Genomic DNA, 20,027 nt, shown 5'->3' on the forward strand with positions numbered 1-20,027 from the left:
GGTATTTTCATAAAGGGAACATCACTGGAGGTCTCCAACCAGGGCAATCTGAAGAAGCTTCCTACCTAAGGTCAGGCAGGGGCTCCTTGAAGAATCCGACTTGTCCACCACATTCCTAAGTCCCCTCCCTAGGGAAGAGGCAGTTGGTGACTATAGTTTTTCATTGGGTACCCTCACCAAAACCCTCCCAGAGGCCAGGATGATTTTCCAGACAAGAACCCAGGGAGGGGACAGTGGCGATGCCCTAGAGGCAAGAGATAAAGTATGATGCTCTGTTTCATCAGATTAGTTCCAATCCATCCCAAACTGTCATTCAACACAGGCAATCTGGCACCCAGAAACTTCAGGTCCAAAGGTGATCATAATGATCAATATCCTCCCCAGTGTTCTATATAGAAAACTAAGGAAGCATGGCAAAACTTTGGTTAGATTGGAAAACCATGATCCACCCTCCCTTCTGAAACTTCCAGGATGTCATCATAAATCTCATTCAACTTCCAAGTTGACAAATCCAGGAGAAAAGTCTTTTTGCATCATACCAAGCAGCACTACTTGCTAGGAACTCTCTTCTATTTTGAATGGGAATCTTTCCTTATAAAATTCAGCCATTTGTCTACTTCTACCCTCTGAGGTCACACAGAATATGCCTGCTTTTTCTGTATGGCAACCCTCCAGACACAGAAGAGAACTTTCTCTTCCTAAGAGATGATGCCCTTCCAGGCTTCCAGGCTCTAGAGACCTGTCCCATGGTCCCCATTTGTCTGGCACTCTCTCCTAGACCCTCTTCTGTCACCTAAAAGTTCCTATTCAGCAGAGAGACTATAATACCATAGCCTAGCTTTCCTGCTGGGCTAAAATAGTTTCCAAAAATTCTGGAAATTTGTTATGGTTGTGGCTGCCAAGCCCACAAAACTCAGATCCCAGTCTCCCACTGAGCAGCCCAAGAACATGTTCAAATCATCCTCTGGCTGGACATTATCCGTGGGTCCTTGAGATGAATCATGACTTTCTCTCATTGTTGCTGTTGGCTGTCCCCCCACTCAGGTCAAGGGGTGTTGGGACAGACACCACCACAAATGATGCCCTTTGTCCTGAGTGTGGAACCCTGAAGGTGATGGTAGCATTGAACATTCCATCATAGGCCCCAGGTGACTATTCTCACTTGATAGAAAGTGAGACAAGACCAGTGAGGTCCTGGGCATCTGCCTCATGATTTCCAGCAAAGGGTCATCTGCAAGTGCTTAGCCTCAAGATCCCTGTCCTAGAGTTAACTCATGGGCCCCACCCTCAGCCCTCTAAGTCCTCTCAGCCTGGCCAGCAGCCTTGCTCTGACCAACCCTCCTCCATGCAACACCCATACTTCCATTGCGTGCATCTCCTCTAGATTACCATAGCACTTGTTGTCAACATACAATCTCTGTCATCATCCCTATCACATTCCTCCTTAAGACAGGGCTCTAGCTGTGTGCCTCTGCCTTGTCCACCAACTGGGAGCTCCTTGAAGGAAGCCCATGGGTCTTATTTAGCTGTATCTCCACTTTTAGCATGGAACCTGACACAAAGTAGACATCATGTAGGATGGGTGAGGTTGAAATAAACTGATCCCTTGTTCTTACTTTGTCAACTCTTACATAGTTTCATTGAGAAAAGCGAGAATTGGGCACCTTTCCCTCTGGGTGGGAGTCAGGAGAGACCACCACAACCTCTGTCCCTCTCTGCTTCATCATCTCCATCACAGTGGAGTGACCTGTAAGCTGTGAGCTAGGTTGCTCAAAGCATGTGGTCTTCCACTTGATCCCTTTCTAAGTCCATGATCTATGCTTCTTCCTGTCTAGAAAATGTGTTCCTAACTCCAGCCTAGAACCAGCCTGTCTTGCAGACGGACACTGGGGAGAAGAGCCCGGATGAACTGGGGCAAACCCATCCCACACCCAGTATTTGCAAAAGGACAGCAGGTTTATAATGACTCTGATTAGCCACAGCAGAAAAATGTCCCATGACTATTTTCATCATGTCCCAGGACAAGGGGCTTACCTTGCTCTGTGCAAACCACAGCACAGAGTTCCAAGGAGGCCCAGTGTGATGCACAAGTCACACAATGATGTGGGAAAAGTAAGAAGCCACTCAGAGTAGCTAGCTTTCTGCTCCTGGATTCAGAGATTCCCCAAGCTCACATAGTACCTGCCAACTCCTCATCCCACAGGAAATGGGCAATGTTTCCAAGAGTCATCCTGGTCTGAAAGACCAGCCAGCTTCCTCCTTCATGGTTTCTATGGTGACAGGGGCAGGGTTTGGGCTTATGACTGTGAAAATGAAGAGCAGAGGTTCCAGTTGACATTTATTTTTGCTCCCTATACACCTCCAATCACATTCTTAAAGGCCAGAAGAGGAAAGGGTGCACTTACCTGCTAAGATGAAGATGCCCACAAGAATCAGGAAGACCAGCAGGTACAGCCCAAGGACAGCATGCTTCAGGGCTGACAGGGAGCCCAGTTGAGTGCAGCAGCTACCTGCCCGTCGCTTGTGGCATGGACCTAGATAATAAGGGGAAAAAGAGGAGGGGAAAAAGCACTTGAAAACTCCACAAGCATTTTTTCTTTTGGTCTCATCTCTCCTGATGTACTCAGATACTCACATGGAACCTCTCATACACCTTCTGCACATTTGTAATGCAGCTGTAACAATGGGGAGCTTTCCAGAACATGACAAGCTAATGAGCTTCTAGCTCTTTTCCCCCTCCCCCTCATTCATGAGCAACCCAGATAGGCATGCCCACAGCTCACGTGCCCATCTAATTCACCCTCTTGGAGTCAGTCCAAGCATCAGAGAAAGCTCATATAGGCTGGAGTATGTGTCTTTTACACATACTCTACATTTCTCCATAGAATCTGGAGAAAATTTAAAACAGGGTTTACAAGCTTTAACTTCTACAGTGGCCAGGAAGGGATAGAAATAAGCAAAGTGGGCCATGTGGACCTGTGGAACCTAACAGCACATGCCCAGTCTGGAAGAGATTGTGATGTAGGAGTAAGGGCCAGGTATTGCCAGACACAGAATTTTCACGACAAGCCAGAAGCGATATTGAGGAATTGCACTATTTTTAAAGTGTTGACAACTAGTAATAATAATAGAAGACAAAAAACTTACAAAACACTAGGGATTATAAACAAAACACACTTACATGCCAGATCTGACCACCAGTTTGCAACCACAGATTTAGATTTCTAGGAAAACAAAGTAACTTCCTTCTGCGAAACTACACAAGGCTCATGAGCTTCTGGCCAATATGGAGCAGCAAATTATCAGTGCTCTACTGGACCTCATGGATCTTGTAGTCCAACTCCTCCAGGTTACAGGTAAAGATTGCCAAATGTTAGAGGCAAATCCTAGGTGAGAACCCAGGGGCCCTGACTCTTGGTCATCTTTCAGCTGGACTCCTCCTTCGAGGCAGGCTTCTTGGCCTTAGCAGAGGCCAGGAAGCCACTAAACTTCCATCTGTTACGTCAACTGACAGTGAGAAAGAAGGGATGCTCTCCTTCCCTGATTCCCAGAATGGCAGGTAAGGATTGATAAAGGTCAGGCCTTTTTTTTCTTCAAAACCACATGCCTGTCTTATACTTATTCTCCCTCTCTGGTGAGGGACAGTGTTGCACGTGAAGGAAGGTGTGGGAGCAGAAAAAGGTTGAAATAATTGATATTCAGAAATGTTGTTAAAGATGATGTGATTGTTTGTTATTCCTTGGTAACTTTGGGTTTGCAAGCGAGATGCTTGTGGGACTACTTATTATCTCTTAGGTACCATAACCACTTCTGGGGCCTTCAGGAGGTTTGGTTACCAGGAGGGAAAGGATGGGTGACAACACTGGTGTTCTGGCTCTCCAGAAATATTGTTGAGGGAGGAACATTTTCCCACTCATCTACTCCATTGTACTGAAAATGCTGTTGTTTAAACAGTTAGGTAGAACTATTACATAATATTTCCATAAAACACTGGGTATAATTTGGAGCAGTTGGTAAGGAAAGAAAAATTCAATTACCATTCTCATCAACCCTTAACTGCTATAAATTAAAAAAAATTTTTTTTACATTTATTTATTATTAAGAAACAGAGAGAGACAGAAAATGAGCGTGGGAGGGACAGAGAGAGAGACACACACACACACACAGAATCTGAAGAAGGCTCCAGGCTCTGAGCTGTCAGCACAGAGCCTGACATGAGGCTCGAACTCACAAACTGCGAGATCATGACCAGAGCTGAAGTTGGATGCTTAACCGACTGAGCCACCCAGGTGCCTCAGAAATTTTTGNTGTTAATATGGAAACCAACTTGACAACAAACTATTAAAAAAAAAAAAAGAATAGTTCCTTCCCCTCTATCTGAGGCTTCTATTTAATAGCCAGCACTCACTGGTGACAGGTCCCTTTATCAACTAATACACAACATAGGCCTTCTTCTTAGTTCTTCTAGCAAGACTCAATATTGTACATCAAACAAAATCTGTCTTAAATAGAACATATAAGAATTTCAAACAGAGGTTTTCCACAAATGCATTAGACAAGTAGAACATGAGCTTTTCTGGCAAGATACCTAGAGAATGTGATTATAAGGGGAAAAAAAGACAAGTTAGGGGAAAGATGAGTTACTAAGTCTGTATAAAACACATTTCCTGACTTTTTAGTTTAATGTGGCAGCAGCATGTTAGCTGGGTAAAGCATTCAAATTATTTAGGCCTAGTGGAATATTAAAACCAAAATGATACAGTCAGTAAAACCAGGGCAAAAAGGATATTCACTTATTTGTTAAAAAAAAAAAAAAAGTAAAAGAAATGAGCTATCAAGCCATGAAAAAACATGGAGGAGGCTTAAGTGCATATTACTAAGTGAAAGAAGCCAACCTGAAAAGGTTACATGCTGTATGATTCTATATGACATTCTGGAAAGGGCAGGGGTTAGAGGGAAGGGGGGATGAGTAGGAAAAGCACAGATAATTTTTAGGGCGGTGAAACTATTCTGTATGATACTATAATGAAGGATCCATATCATTGTACATTTGTCTCAACCCATTGAATGCACAACACCAAGACAGAATCCTCATGTAGACTGTGGACCTTGGGTGATAGTGATGGGTCAGTGTAAGTTCATCAGTTATAATACGTGTACCACGGTGGTGGAAGACATGCATGTATGGAGGCAGGGAGCATATGGGAATGCCCTGTACTTTCCACTTTTGCTGTTAATCTAAAAGCACTCTAAAAAATAAAGTCTATTTTTTAAAAAAGTAGAGGTTTTGACTTATGGATTACCAAGGTAAAAACTTTACCCGGCATTTACTGAACACCCACTATCAATTGCCCCACTGTGGTAGCCAGCCTTCAAGATGGCCCCCCATGATCCCTGCACCCTTATGTAGTCTCCTGCACTGCACCAGGATTTGGTCTGTGAGATCACTAGAAGTGATAGTGTGTCACTTCTGAGATTAGAGAGAAGACATAGCAGCTTCTCCTTACTCACTTTATCTCTCCTGGAACATCTATTTGGGGGTAAGCCGGCTGCTATGTCATGAACACCCTTTGAAGAAGTTATTTGTTAAGGAACTGAGGCCTTCAGCCCATAGTCATGTGAGCAAGCCTGGAAGCAGATCTCCCAGCCAAATCAAGCCTTCAGATGACTACACTCTGGCCAAGATCTTGACAGCAGTCTCATGAGAGACCATGGGCCAGAACTACCAAACTAAGCCGCTCCCAGAGCCCTGCCAGATTATATTATATATAAACATATTTCTGAGCAAAATGTTCATCTGAAAAAGGAGACAAAATCTTGGCTTTCCTCACACACCTATAGTTTCCTCAGAAACTGAGAAGATGATACATTTTTGTTGTTTTAAGTGGCTAAGTTTCAGACTGATTTGTTATGCAGCAAAAGATAACTAATACACTATGACAGACATTGTCAAAGGCAAAGACGACAAGCTGCATGAGGGAGAGACAGTGTCAGCCTTGTTCACCTCCAACTTCCCAGTTCTCAGACCAGTGACTGGCAGGTAGTAGGCATTCAAAACAATTGTTGAATGAGAAACGAAAATATGGCAACAGTCCTTCAGATGCTCCCATCTGAGGGAAAGAAGACACATAAAGAGGCAACTTACACAGGTGTGAATGAAACAGGTAAGTAAGAGAGAGACAGCACAAGTGAAAGGTTGCAGTGCAAAGGTAGTGATTCATTCTGTGTCCGGGAAGAGGTCCCAGAGTCTGCATGAAGAAGGCTGCAACTCAGTAGGGCTTAGAAAGGCAGGCCTTTCTAGAGGAGCCACAATCCAGTATCTTTCCCTTCAGCGTCATCGTCTGATTTACAGCTATTCTAAAATTGAAAACTATGACTTTAAGAAGAAAAACTTCTTCCTCCATGTGAGAACAGTTATGAAGAAAGCACCAGGCAAAGCTGTTAGTTATTAAACATAGTTGTTGTTTGCAGGCATGGTCACACACAAGACCAGATCAAGGGAGAAAATGGCACACATGCAAAACAAACAAACAAAAAACCCTCCCAAAATCTAGGAGAATCAAGGGAAAGGTGTTTCCATCTTGTAGTGGCCTCCACAAAGTGTGGGTGGCTTCTCAGGAGATCAGAAAGCCAAGAGAAGGAAGCTTGAGGAAGGCAAGGCTAGAAGCTCCAAGGAAACAAATAGACACTAAAAAAATAAAATAAAATAAAGCAAAGTGACTTGCAGAGAAGGCCCCTGGATGCCAGGCTAAAAAATGTTGTTTATCTCAGCATGGGGCCTATGGCTTCCTGATCAGCTGGAAGTAGATAGATGGTTACCCTGCCTCCAGACATTCCATCTGCTTGTAGCCTGCAGAAGTTTGCTGTAGCCGAGTATCTCTGGGCTATTAAATTTGACACTCTATTTTTTATTTTTTAATTTTTGAAATCTTTTTTAATGTTTATTTATTTCTGAGAGAGAAAGACAGAGCAGAGCAGGGGAGGGGCAGAGAGAGGGAAACACAGAATCCAAAGCAGGCCCCAGGTTCCAAGCTGTCAGCACAGAGTCTGTCACAGGGCTCGAACTCATGAACTGTGAGATCATGACCTGAGCCGAAGTCAGACGCCCAACCAACTGAGCCACCCAGGTGCCCCTATTGCTCCATTTTTTAAAAAACTTTAACTTCTTTGAGAAGGAAATTTTACATCATTGTAAGTGGAAAATCAGTGTCTTCCTCTTACACATTAGAATAAATACCTGACCATTAAAAGAACAAATTTCTATTTGTGTATCACTTAGAGCCTTCTTGAGTATGACTATATTGTAGAGAGCCACATTCAGCAAAACATTGACTTCAGCAAAAGTAGCGAAATCACAATACAACAGCAAATTGCAAGAAAAAAATTGATTTCATCTATAGAGAAGCAAAACTAAACTTTTTAGATGTTCACCATTAAAAATATTCTAGAAGATAGAACGTTCTAGAAGGTAGAAAGTTAGGGATTCAGTGTCACTGAAAGGGGCATGTCAGAACTTTGCACATATCTCTAGCGCTCACCTTATTATTCACAATTGTTCATTTACACTTCTGTTCACCACCTAAGAGGTAGGCCAAGGGCAAGGTGTGTCTCATTGACTGCTCCCTACCCCCCAACCAGCACATGGCAGAACCACTTTAAGGTTCTTTGCAGGAACGAAGACATGTGTACAGCGTTTACTTTTGCTACAAAGATCCTCTCTTACGTTAGTCTTATGCAAATAGTTGATACGTTTCTGTTGGCTATGAAAACATGTTTTTGAGCAAAATTTTGGCCTGAAAAATAAACAAAATCTTGGATTTCCTTGTTCATCCATGGCTTTGGATTGCCACTTAGTGCCCATCTAGGTAAAATGTGAGGGCAATTCCTTGGAACTAAACTGACACGAATCCCAGCTGAGTAGCATAATCATGAGTGGAACTTCTTATCCATCCTGAGGCCTGATCCCCACCCCTGGATGTTCTGATTCTGATTCCAGATGAAATCATACATCTATGGCACAGAGATACACGGTTCTGGAGAGAGGCATTTGTCATATCTAAAGAGAATGTGAAGACACATTCTTGGAAAATCAATGAAAAGCCTTACTACTATAAGAGCTTAGTTTATTTTTTATTTTGATTTCTTTTTAATCAGACAATTCAAATGGGGTTGTCTCAAATAACTTTATCATTTTCAGTTTAAATTGTGAAGGGTTCCTTTTAATCATGAAAACAAGAGGACCCCCTAAAGAGTTTTTTGCTAAAGTACTGTCTTCAGAGGGTGGAGAGGTGCATGGGAGCAAGGATTAAAGAACAGAAAAGGAAAGTTTATCAGCAAGCCACTCAACCCCAGACAGCTGAGCTGAGGACCCACCAGAAGCCAGTTCCTGGTATCAGGGCTACACTACAGTAGGAGCCTTGGAAACTCTGATTCCCTGTTTCCTCGTGTTCTCACTGGGGGAAAGCATGGGTTGGGGGCTCTGTAGAGGGAGGTTCAAAGCCTGCCCCTGTGTCCTGTTAACTGTGAGACCATGGGAAAAAATTCTCAGCTATTCCCTTTATTCAGCCTTTCTTTGAAAAAGTAATTTTTCAAATTCTTAATCATAATTTTGGAGCATTTGAGGAGTTATCTGTTTAAATTTATTTTCCTCTCATTAAAAAAATACAAATTGATAAAAATGAGTATGTACTCATTCCCAAAGAACTGGAGTCTACACAACACAGAAAACAGGATGCAGTGATTCCATGTTTCCCTACTTCAGTTTTACCAGCAACAAACGGTCATTTTCCATTTGTTCACTTTGGTCCCACAACTCATCAGCAGCAGGTGAAAGTAAGGTTGTATTGCTGGAAGAGACCTCAGAGCTCATCTCATCCAACGGATCTTGTTAAAACCACCCAAGGCTGACTTCATCATCCTCACTCTGCTTACTCACCACTCACATTGTTCATTGTAATAGGCAGCCCCAAATAACCTCTGTCTTTGAAGCTGCCCTCCCTTTCTGGCTTTAATGAGCACCTCTGTTTACTTTCCCTCATCAAAGGGAAGAGGAGGGTGTGAGGCAGAGACACTGAACCTGCAGTTTCACGTGACCTAAGTCTGGGAGGGTCCTGAACCACCAGCTGTGGTACACGGAACACTATTCACCTGTGTCCTATTGTGCCACAGACCTGAGTCCCCTAGCCAGATGACCCAGGGAGGGTGGCAGTCCAGGGAGACTATGGTCTTTTGCATGATCAGATAATTCTGACACTTTAACGTCCATTTCTAGGAAAGGAAGCACGGCGGAAGGCACGGTGGGGCCAGAGCTAGTTCAGTTTAGATGTTGTGATGATCTGGGACAGTTTCTTCTGGTACTTCTAGAGATATCTTGTCATTTTGTAACATACCTGCAATATTTGTTATTATTCTCAGTCCCTATCTATTTCCCAAGTAACTGCATAAAAATTCTTGAAAACAATCATGGGCTTGTGTGCTTATTCTCCGTAGGAGGAGAGTGGGAGGAGGAAGGGACTCTGGCTGGTGTGCATATTATTTTGCAGCTGGGCTTAGGAATGGAGAGAGAAAGTCAGGGGGAGGGGGGAGATGAAGGCAGTGAAGGTGAGTTGGTGAGTCATGGGGACCCAGGAGGAAGGGACCTGGAAGAAATGCTGTCAATGTAGATGCTCCAACAACAGCGGCCTCTGGGGTCTGCCTAAATTCAGGCCAAAGACATTCCTACAGAGCGGCCCTGGTTCCCTCTCGAAAAGATTTCCAATTCTTTCCCTGGCCCCTTGTCAAAGGAAATACATCATCTGACGATATGTTCGCAATGCGGAAGCCAGGGCTGGGCTATGTTCAGTTTTGAATCACTACTCTTCCCGGGCCACTTAGGGGAACCTTCCTCCCATTTTCTGGGTACCTCCATCTGGGGCATTGGTCTAGCCTCAGGGCAGGAATGGATAAATTTAACACCCCCTGTCTCAGTCCCTCAGCTGCCCCAGTTGGGTTGCGAGGGCCATCTGGGTGTCTGGTTTCAAAGATGAAGGCTAAGATCTCAACCCATGCCACCTGTGTGGGACTGAGCTGCTTCCTGAAGCCTACAGGTTCGGAGACCACTGGCTCTGTGGCCTCTGGCAGAAAGCAGAGCTGGCTGAGCCATAGGAGAGAGTTAAGTGGACCTGAGTGAAGATTATGAACCTCAGATCCACATAAACTTTGTCGCCCAGTCAGGCCTGGAACCAACAACAGTTAATCATGCATAGAGCTTTGGTGGGAAATTCTGGCCAATTATGGCATAGGTAATAATGTGAATAGAATTGTATCCATAAATCAGTTAACCAAGATATAGATTTGTCAAGGGTCAGCTCCCACAGGGCAGGGTCTGTACCCCACGGGTCCTGGCATGTGGTAGGTGCTCAATTAACACCTGTTTGCTGTTTGTGGTTAAATGAGCCTAATTTACTGCGTACTCCAAACCATTATTTAGGCTTTCTTAATAGCCATGTTTTCTAGCTTCTGATCTGATGCTTCCACATCTTGGGCCCCTGCTGACTCCAGCAACTACCCCTTCCAGGGATAGCCCAAATACAGAAACTTGCCTGTAAGCAAGCCTTTCGTGTGCAGACCACCCAGTCAACAGCCCATCCTACAACCACCTCCTTTATCACTTTCTCCCTCTAGGTCACTATCCACCTCCCCGTCACCAGATACTGGACAACGAAGGCCAGCCCTAGGTCCCCGAGTCCACTGAAATCATTCAAGCTATTGCATCCCAAACTTGCACACACTGCCTCACCCACACAACCCCGTGCCTTGGATGGCGGTGGTGTGAGTCACAATCTTTTCAATGACAGTCCTTCCCTGACCTGTCAGCCTTACCACACATGAATAAGAATAAAGCCTACGTGTTACAATTGCTCTGGAACTAACAATGGGACACAACGGAATAGCAGCTGCCACTTCCCAAGCACCTCTGCTGGGCTGAGCACTTCGATAATTCTAAGCACGATAACAGTCACAAAGATAGGGATTATTACTTCTGTTTTATAGATGATAAAGCTGAGCCTCAGAGAGGTTAGGTGATTTACCCAAAGTGGCAGGGCTGGGATGTTAGCCTTGCAGAAAGGGTCCAGAGTTGGGGTCCAGGTGTGCAGAACCAGGATGTCAGGGGAAGGAACCTAAGGACAGTTTACTCATTCATTCAATGACCACTTCTTGAGCAAGCGGCTAAGACTGCTGACTTCCGGGCTTCCATGGACCATTTAGTCCAACCACAAAAAGGGCAGTTCTCTCTCCCTCAGCCAGCCATGGCCAAGACTGATGACAAAGTATGCTAGAGAGTACCGCTCTGGGGACACCCAGGGGACAACCCCATGGCTGTCTGCCTTATGTCAGCTGTACCCCAAAATAGGAACTGCAGCCTGGGAGCTTAGGGTAGGAATCTTCCCCTAATCACTCAATTTACCGTGGTATCCATTCCGTTTCTGGGTTTCCTTTGGTGATGGAATTTTGTCCCTCAAAAAAAGGTTCATCACCTCCTAGAATCTAGGATCTAAGCTAGCCACAAGCAAGACTTTGGAGCTTTGAAAACTTATCTAGACATAGAGTAGTGAGAACAACATTTCTTCTTTTTCTTCTTCTTTTATTCCTGACCACAAAACAGAAGTCCTTTGCCAGGAGAGCCATTTGCAGAGGGCAGGGAAAGGGCACACTCAGTAAACCAAAGGCCCCAGAGACTGTCTGGGCGTCTGCAAGGCAGGCGGACAGGTGCCTCTCACATCCACATCCACTTGCTGACAAGACAGGGCCCTTCTTATCTTTAATCTGTCAATACCCTTTGGGGATCCCCAGTATAAGCCTACGTGTTAAAAGCAACTCCCCCTGGACACCCTGGAAATGCCTAACATACTTAAGATGTTACACTTACTTTTTTCCTAAAGTTTATTTGTTTTGAGAGAGAGAGAGACAGTTTGAGTGGGGAAGGAGCAGAGAGGGAGAGAGAGAGAATCCCAGCAGGTTCCACACTACCAGCACAGAACCTGATGCGGGGCTTGAACTCACAAACCATGAGTACATGACCTGAGCCAACACAAAAAGTCAGGTGCTTATGGACTGAGTCACCCAGGTGCCTCACACTTACATGTTAATAGATGCCCTAAGGTCAGGGTTGGGGCACATCATAACTCTGGAAGAACTGAGTTCCCACATTTGACAGAGTATAGTGAAGTCAAACAGGACTGGAGAACCAAGATACCAAGATATAACTCACCAGGTAAGGGGGACAAGGTCAAGCTCACTTGTGGACAAACCATGAGATCACCTTCAAGCAGAGACACTTTTAAGAATGAATTGTGCTCTGGGGCCCCTGTGGCTCAGTTGGTTGAGCATCTGGCTTCAGTTCAGGTCATGATCTCGTGGTTTGTGAGTTCAAGCCCTGCGTTGGGATCTGTGCTGACAGCTCAGAGCCTGGAGCTATTTCGGATTCTGTGTCTCCCTCTCTCCCTGCCCCTCCCCTGCTCACAGTCTGTCTGTCTCTCTCTTAAAATAAATAAATAAATAAATAAACATTAAAAAAATTTTTTTAAAGAATGAATTGTGCTCTATTAATCACTATGCAGAGAGAGTTGGCATAAACCAAAACCATTCCTGCAAACTAAGGTGGTGTGTGTGTGTGTGTGTGTGTGTGTGGTTATGGCCTTCATTGGGAAAGCTTGTCCTCAGTTTCCCCTTGCCCTCAGTAATTCTCTTCAATCTGCCCCTCCTGATCCAACTGTTGTCATCTGCCCCCTGTGGGTCTCTAGTATGTTCCATTTTCCTAGTCCTTCCTCCATCAGTTAGATTCCCTGTGCTCTCCACGGTGACAGGTGGATGATAGAAACTCACCCACACAGAGGTGTCAGGAGAGGCCCACAGCCAGCCCCCTCCCTGCAGCCTCCTCCCTTAACAGGACTTTTCTAAAGACAAGGCTTCTGCGAGGGAGGGCACTCTGAACATCTTGGGTTTCTTGACTTGAATCTGCTGTCGAGCCAGACAGTAGGAAGTGGGAAGGCACTCCAGGCCTAAGGCACTGTGCATAAGGCAGGGACCACTGCATGCCCCCATCAGCTCTGTGAGCATTAGCTAACCAGCAACTATGCCTGTGGGGTACGGGCCAGGCTGGCCCCGTTTTGCTGGGCCCCGTCATCACAGCTGTGTTTGTATCTTCCCAACCCCATGGCCTAACTCTGCATATAGAGGTAAGACTCCAGGCCAGAAGTCCCAGGAGATAGTGGGGGCAGGGGGTGCTGGGGAGGGCGGGGCACTCCTCNGGCTTCCCTCTGAAGCCATTTAAGACCCTGTCACTGTGCTCTTGTCCAAGCCTCCTTGCATTTATATCTATTTCCTGCCAGCATCACCTCTTAGAATAATTCATTCCATCTGTCTCCTGCACTGTAGCCATTTATTCCCACGGCCCCACCCTGGCTTCGTCATCACCCAGAAAGTCTCCACCTCTGAAACCTTAAACTCCAAGAATCCATGCTCACAGCCCTCACTGCCACCAGTACGGCTCTTGATTGCATGGGGTGGAGGGGGGGGGGGGANGCCCCCAGGAGGGAAGGGGGTAGGCAGCAGGAAGGGGGGTTTAGGGACTAGAAGGGCAGACATGTTTGAATCTAGGCTCCACCTCTGACCGGCTGGGTGACCTTGGGCAACTTACTTCACCTAGGACTTCACCTTCTCATACACAAACTGGAGTTGATAATATATACTGAGGTCGAATGGAGACAATATATTAAGGCCCTGAGCATGTGCCTGCCCGTGCCATGTGCTCACCTGAGGGGAGCTGTCTTATTATCTCATCACTTGTGATCACTTCTCACAACACTGCTACTGCCCACCACCTCCACTGCCTCCCCTGGTTACCTTGCTTCCACAGGAGCCAAATCAACTCCCAAGCTGCTAGTGCTGCAGGACAAGGCCCCCTCCTCTGCCCACAAACCACCAGGGCAGGCAGAGAGGTTGCCCTAGGACTTGGTGTGCTCCAGGCGAGACCTCTCCTGCAAACAGCCTCACCATCGGTTTCTGCCCTAAAACCAGCATGACTAATCTCCCTGCATCCTGGGTCCTGGCTTCTGTCAGCCCCACAGAATGCCCCATCACCCACGAAAATCCCAATACTTGTTTATGCTCCTTTGGCCATTTCACTCCCCAAATTATTGAAACCTTTCCACTGTATAGTCCCCAGACTTCCCAGCCAGTCATGTAGAAAAGTCCCTTATATTTTCTACCTCTGCTCTGAACATTTCTTCTACTTTCTTGTTTTAATTGAAACCTGTTTCCTTTGTCTTCCCAAGTGTGGCTTTCTTTCTCCCATTCTCATACAAGTGGCTTAAGGGCACAGTACATGTTTTTCTTTGTTCCTTGTTGCTATTTCCAGAACGTTCTCTCTCTCTCCTCCCTTCCCCATCTTGGACGCTCACATCACGACTGCACAGTTCTTGTTGCTAAGCGACATCTGCTCACCCTTCCCCTCTCTGAGCTCACTCTTGCTCTCTCTCTCAATCTCCGTTTCAAACTCCTCCTGACCTCCTTTCCTCTCTTGATTTCAACCTCCGCCCTGACTTGAAATGTGGCTGGGCCACATGGAGCTGGGCTCGAATCACAAAACACACATGGGATTTTGAAGGCTTCAGCATGAGAAAAAAATATATAAATACTTCAATTGTTTTTTCATAGGGATTACATATCAAAATGATAATATTTTGGATATATTAGAGCAAATAAAACATATTACTGTATTTAAATTAGTTTCATCTGTGTCTCCACCTTTCTGTGTGGCTACTAGAAAGTTTAAAATTGCATATGTGGCTCACGTTACATTTCTATTGGCTTCACCAATAATCGAAACCCTTTCTCAATCCCCACTTCAAACATCCCACGTTATTACCACTTCTCCCATCCTCCTGAGGCACTCCTCAAGAATTTTGACCCTGGCACTCCCTGACTTCACCAGGACCTACAAACCGTGGACCCTACTGCCTTTCCTTCATCTTCAGTCCTTCCTTCCCCCCTTTCCCACTTACATTCCATGATTTGCATTATCCGCTTGCTAGACACACCCTCAATTCCCTTGCCCCTGTCTGGCATCCTCACACTTGGTGAAACTCAACCTGGTTAGAGCTAACTCCAACTCTACGCTTCCATCCACATAGCTGAGCACAGCCAGAAATGGAAAACCACACCACCCTGCTAGTAAGCTCATGACCACTAGACCCCAGTGGGCCGTGATGCTATCCAGTGGCCTTGCTACCAATTCCTGGGCCATCCGCACACTCATCCCCTGAGGCCTGTCTCATAACTTCTCCTCCACCTTCACTTTTGGTTTCCTAGTTGAGAAAACAGAAGCTTCCTTAACTCCTTAACAGAGCTTCCTTAAACTCCCCCAACAAGGTACCCAATGAACTGCATCCAGGCCATAGCACTCTGCCTTCCCTTTTGTCACCGTAGTCAAACCGTCTTGTGGTCTTGCCTGAGCCAAAACCCCTGACTCATATCAGATTCCTTCTCTTCACTCAAGGACAGAATTCCAGTATTTAGCCAATGTTTCCCTCTGTACTGTATCACTCCATTAGCATAAACCATACTCTTTTTTCCATTTTAAAATAAAAAAAAATCTTTCTTGACCTCCACTCTATTCCATTTCTCTGTCCTCTTATATACCAGAACTTCTTGAAAGAATCCAGGTACCTACTGTATCCAATTACTTCTCATGTTCTCTCCTGACCCCACTCCATTCATCCTCCCCATCCAATTTCACTGAAATTGTTCTTGCCAGGTGTTATGGGCTGAATGGTGTCTTTCCCGAATTCCTGTGTTGAAACCCTAACCCCCACTGTCTCATAAGGTAACTGTATTTGGAGGTAGGGTCTTTAAAGAGGTGATTACATTAAAAATGAGGCTGTTTGGTTGGGCTCCAAATGTAGACATACAGAAAGACACTAGGGGTGCATGGTCACAGAGAAAGGACCATGAGAGGACACAAGAAGAAGGCAGACAACTACAAGCCAAGGAGAGAGGCTCCAGGAGTAATCAACCCTGTCCATACCTTGATCTTAGACTTCCAGCCTCCAGAACTATGAGGGGGGAAAAATGTCTGTTGTTGAAGCCATGCAGTCTGTGGTATTTTATTATGCAGCCCGAGCTGACTAATACATCAGGTCACCAAGCACCTCCAGTGGCTCAGTCTAATGGCCAATGCTCAGTGCTCTCTCAACTTGACCTTTGAGCAGCACTGGGCACAACTGGCCATACTTCCTCTTCACTGCATTTCCAGGGCTTAGTAACTCATGGTTATTCTTTCACTAGTTGTTCCTCCTCAGTCTCCTTTGCTGCCCCTCCTTAACTCCCAACCTCTTAGACCTTTCAGCAAGGTGCTCACCAGAGCCCCTTCCCTGGACCTCATCTCATTTCTCACACATGTCTGTCTGTCAGCACTAATCTAAAGGCACACATCATAACTCGGTTGCCTCTCACGTCCTCCACTGCTTTTGCCTCTTTGGAGGCACAGCCTGCCTGGATTATCCTAACTGGACTCCACCCAGCATTCTCCTCTACCACCCCATCAAGTCTTTCCCCAACCTCACAGCTAAGGTACCTCAACAGCAGAGTCTGTGTTGGGTCTTCACCCTTTCTTTCAAGCCAGACTTAATCCACTACACTTTGGCTTCTCTCCCACTCCACTGAAATGGCTCAGCAGAGGTAATTGCTGGAAAATCTAATGTCCTACAGCAGCCAGAGTGAGCATTTTAAAATGGGAATCAGATCTTATCCTTTCACTGCTTTGAAACCTTTTGCTGAATTCCTATTGCCTCCAGAGACCCAAATTCCTATGGATACTACAGTAGACTTTCCATGATTTGGCTTTAGCTTCAATATAATTAAGAGTATGGACTATGGATTCAATTAATCCTGAATCCAATTGCCATAGATTAAATGTTTATATCCCCACCTCCCTCAGATTCATATGTTGCAGTCTAATCTCCAACATGATGAGAATTAGAGGTAAAGCCTTTGGGAGGTGATTAGGTCATAAGGGTGAGGTCCTCACGAATGGGATCAGTGTTCTTATGGAAGAGACCCTAGAGAACTCCCTCTCCACTTCCATCATGTGAGGAGAGTGAGAAGACAGCCATCTATGAACTAGGAAAAGGGTCCTCACTAGACACAGAATCTGCCAGTGCCTTGATCGTGGACGTCTAGCCTTTGGAACTGTGAGAAACAAATGTTTTTTATAAGCCACCCAGTCTGCATTGTTATAGCAGCCCCAGTGAACAAAGACCTCAATCTCTCCTGACTGTGATCTTGGGCAAGTTACCAGGTCTCTGAGCCTTAGTTTCTTCATACGTCACTTGGCTATAATAATGGGACTCATCTTACTGGTTGATGTAAGGATCAGATGAGCTTACACTTGTCCAATGCTTAGAACAGTGCCTGACCTAGCAGAGCTCAAAAAGTAAACATTCATTACCTCCCACCACTATCCTTCCTCAGCCTGAACTCTGTGCTGCATCCTTGACTTGGAACACCTTTCCCTGCCCTTTATAACAGGCGCACTACTGTCGGTCCTTCAATATTTCATTCCGGTGTATATTCCTGCAGGAAGCCTTCCTTCCTCCCCAAGGCAGGCTCAGGGCTCCTTCTTCTCCCCTCTAATGACACTTTGCACCCAATTCCATTAGAGCATAAATCAAATTACAATGCAGGATTGGTTTATCTGTCTGTGTCTTTAGGGGAATTTAAGCCTCTTGAGGGCAGGAACCATGACCTTTTATTTCTGCATGCACCAGCAGCACCAAGAAACCTGTCATCTTTGGATGAATGAAGTCTCAATTTCTTTTGTCTTAAACTCACATCTTTAGGCATGTCTTCACCTAGTACTTATGGATTTGGTGAACAAGAATTTGTTCATTCTTGCAACTAGCAAAGGTGCCTTGCTTGTGTAAGACACAGTGCTGGTGTTGGAAATGTTAAGATGAATCCAAAGCAGGACAGCATTTGCACTCAGGGAGATTATGATCCAGAGGGACTCAGGTGCACACAGCTGTAGCATAGAGTGAATAGAGGGGCTGAAAGGGACTAAAGAAGCCAGGAAAAGAGCCAGGCCTGGAAAAGAGACAGAGAGGCCAGGCTTCGAGACTCAGGGGGCCACAGTCATGCTGTTTATCATCTGACACCAGAAATCAATAGCAGATAAACTTGAGAACAAGGTAGGAATCAAGCTCACTGCCCTGGAGGCTGGAAATAGAGAATGTGGAGGGGCGCATGGGTGGCTCAGTTGGCTAAGTGTCCGACTTTGGCTCAGGTCATGATCTCATGGTTTGCGAGTTCGAGCCCTGCATTGGGCTCTGTGCTGACAGCTCAGAGCCTGGAGCCTGCTTCAGATTGTGTCCCCCTCTCTCTCTGCCCCTCCTCCACTTGCACTCTGTCTCTGTCTCAATAATAAATAAACATGAAAAATTTTTTTTAAAGAAAACAGAAAACGTGGAGGACCTAGGGTACCATGGGTAGGCCTCAGGCTGGAAACAGACAAATGGAAGGGATGTAATCACATGCATCCTAAGTTCAAACACTGATGGAAAGCTCTGTATGTAACAAGCACTGTTAGAAGGACTTACTGTGGGATAACTCAGGTAGCCCTTGCAGGAACCCTGAGCCAGGGGCTATTATCTCATTGCACAGAGGACAGAAAGCTGAGGCTAAAAATTGGTTCAGGGTTTCTCGGCACACGACAGAGCTGAAGTCAGAACCCAGCCTGTCTGGCTCCGGAGCCTGCGATTTTGCCACCATGTAATGCCATCCCCACAATGGAGAAGACAAGCCTGGTAAGGATGTTAAGTTTGGATGAGGGTGCCTGGGGCCAGTGAGGCTCTATGCAGCCTCTACCAACTGCATGGTCTGAACCCTGAAAGCCCTTCTCAACCAGATCACCTCTAGGTAAGTATGCTTTGAATGTGGATCGATGTGCTGGTCTACAGTGGGGAGGGCAAGGAGAGAGAAGGGGACAGACTAACCACAGTGATGATGAAATGACAGAGGGCAGGGCCATGTCTCATGATGCCTCCTTGCACCCCTCCCTGCATGTAGCGAGTGCATAGCACTGGCAGAGCACCTTTCTTGTTGAAAAATGAGGATGGAAAAAATGAATGAATGAATGACCGAGGGAATGAAGGCCAGGAACCACCTGAGCAAGGTCCTTGGGTGGGGAGGAATCGGTGATGTGATGAGGGATAGCCATGCCATGATCCATCACCTCTCCAGTCAGGGCCTCTTCTGAAGCTCCCTTCCCACTTAGGACCCAGCTTTCATTGCAGACCTCCGCCCTGCACCCCTGCTCCAGAGTGTGCTGGGCCAGCAGTCAAGTCAGTGCTATTCCCTCAGAGCCGTCCTCATGGTGAAGGCACTGCCACGTGAAACACAGCGCGGTTTAGGGGCTGGGGGCCTGGGTGAAGGAAGGGAGTGGAGGCTCCTTTTGTACCCTCGATGTAGGAAGGGCTGTTGGGACATCTGGGCTCCTCTCACTCTTGCCTCCACAAGACACCAGCTGCCACCCAGGGACAAGAATGGATAGACTCACACATGCCCTAGAACCAGGAGCCCTCAAGATCCAGAACATTTCTTCCAGATTCTACTATTTGGGGAATACGACTAAAAGACTTTGATTTCCTTGAAAATCTAGGCTTCATGAGGGAGCCCACTCACTAAAACTCTGCTTTCTTTAGCAGAAGGTAAGCACCAGCCTTAAAATCCTCGCCAGGCCAAGCGTCCCTGAGAAGTAATGTGGGTGTTTCTTAGGAGACTCTGGCGGGGGGCAGGGGGGAAACAGCAGCTGCTCCTGACCACCTTGTCTCTTGCTCTCCTTCTTCCTCATTTCCTGAGGATTTACAAGGGACTCCCCAAAGGGCAGGGAGGTGAAACGTGTATCGGGAGTGTACTGTGCGCAAGGTGCTTTATGTGGGCTATGGCACCTGATTCTCCCACAGTTCTTGTGACGTAATGTTATTCCCATT

The 20,027-nt window shown here is 45.9% G+C and overlaps 1 protein-coding gene across 1 annotated transcript in view; it reads right to left on the reverse strand.

The window, feature by feature from the left end:
- Window positions 1-20,027, reverse strand: part of SCARA5 (scavenger receptor class A member 5) — a 120,338-nt gene that overhangs the window by 90,628 nt on the left and 9,683 nt on the right. The window contains exon 3 of the mRNA XM_077769735.1: window positions 2,406-2,534. Within this exon, the coding sequence (XP_077625861.1) occupies window positions 2,406-2,534 (129 nt within the window). The remainder of the gene's footprint in view (window positions 1-2,405; window positions 2,535-20,027) is intronic.

This window comes from Crocuta crocuta, unplaced genomic scaffold, assembly GCF_008692635.1.
Source record: "Crocuta crocuta isolate KB4526 unplaced genomic scaffold, BGI_CrCroc_1.0 scaffold551, whole genome shotgun sequence".
NCBI classification, from domain to species: domain Eukaryota; kingdom Metazoa; phylum Chordata; class Mammalia; order Carnivora; family Hyaenidae; genus Crocuta; species Crocuta crocuta.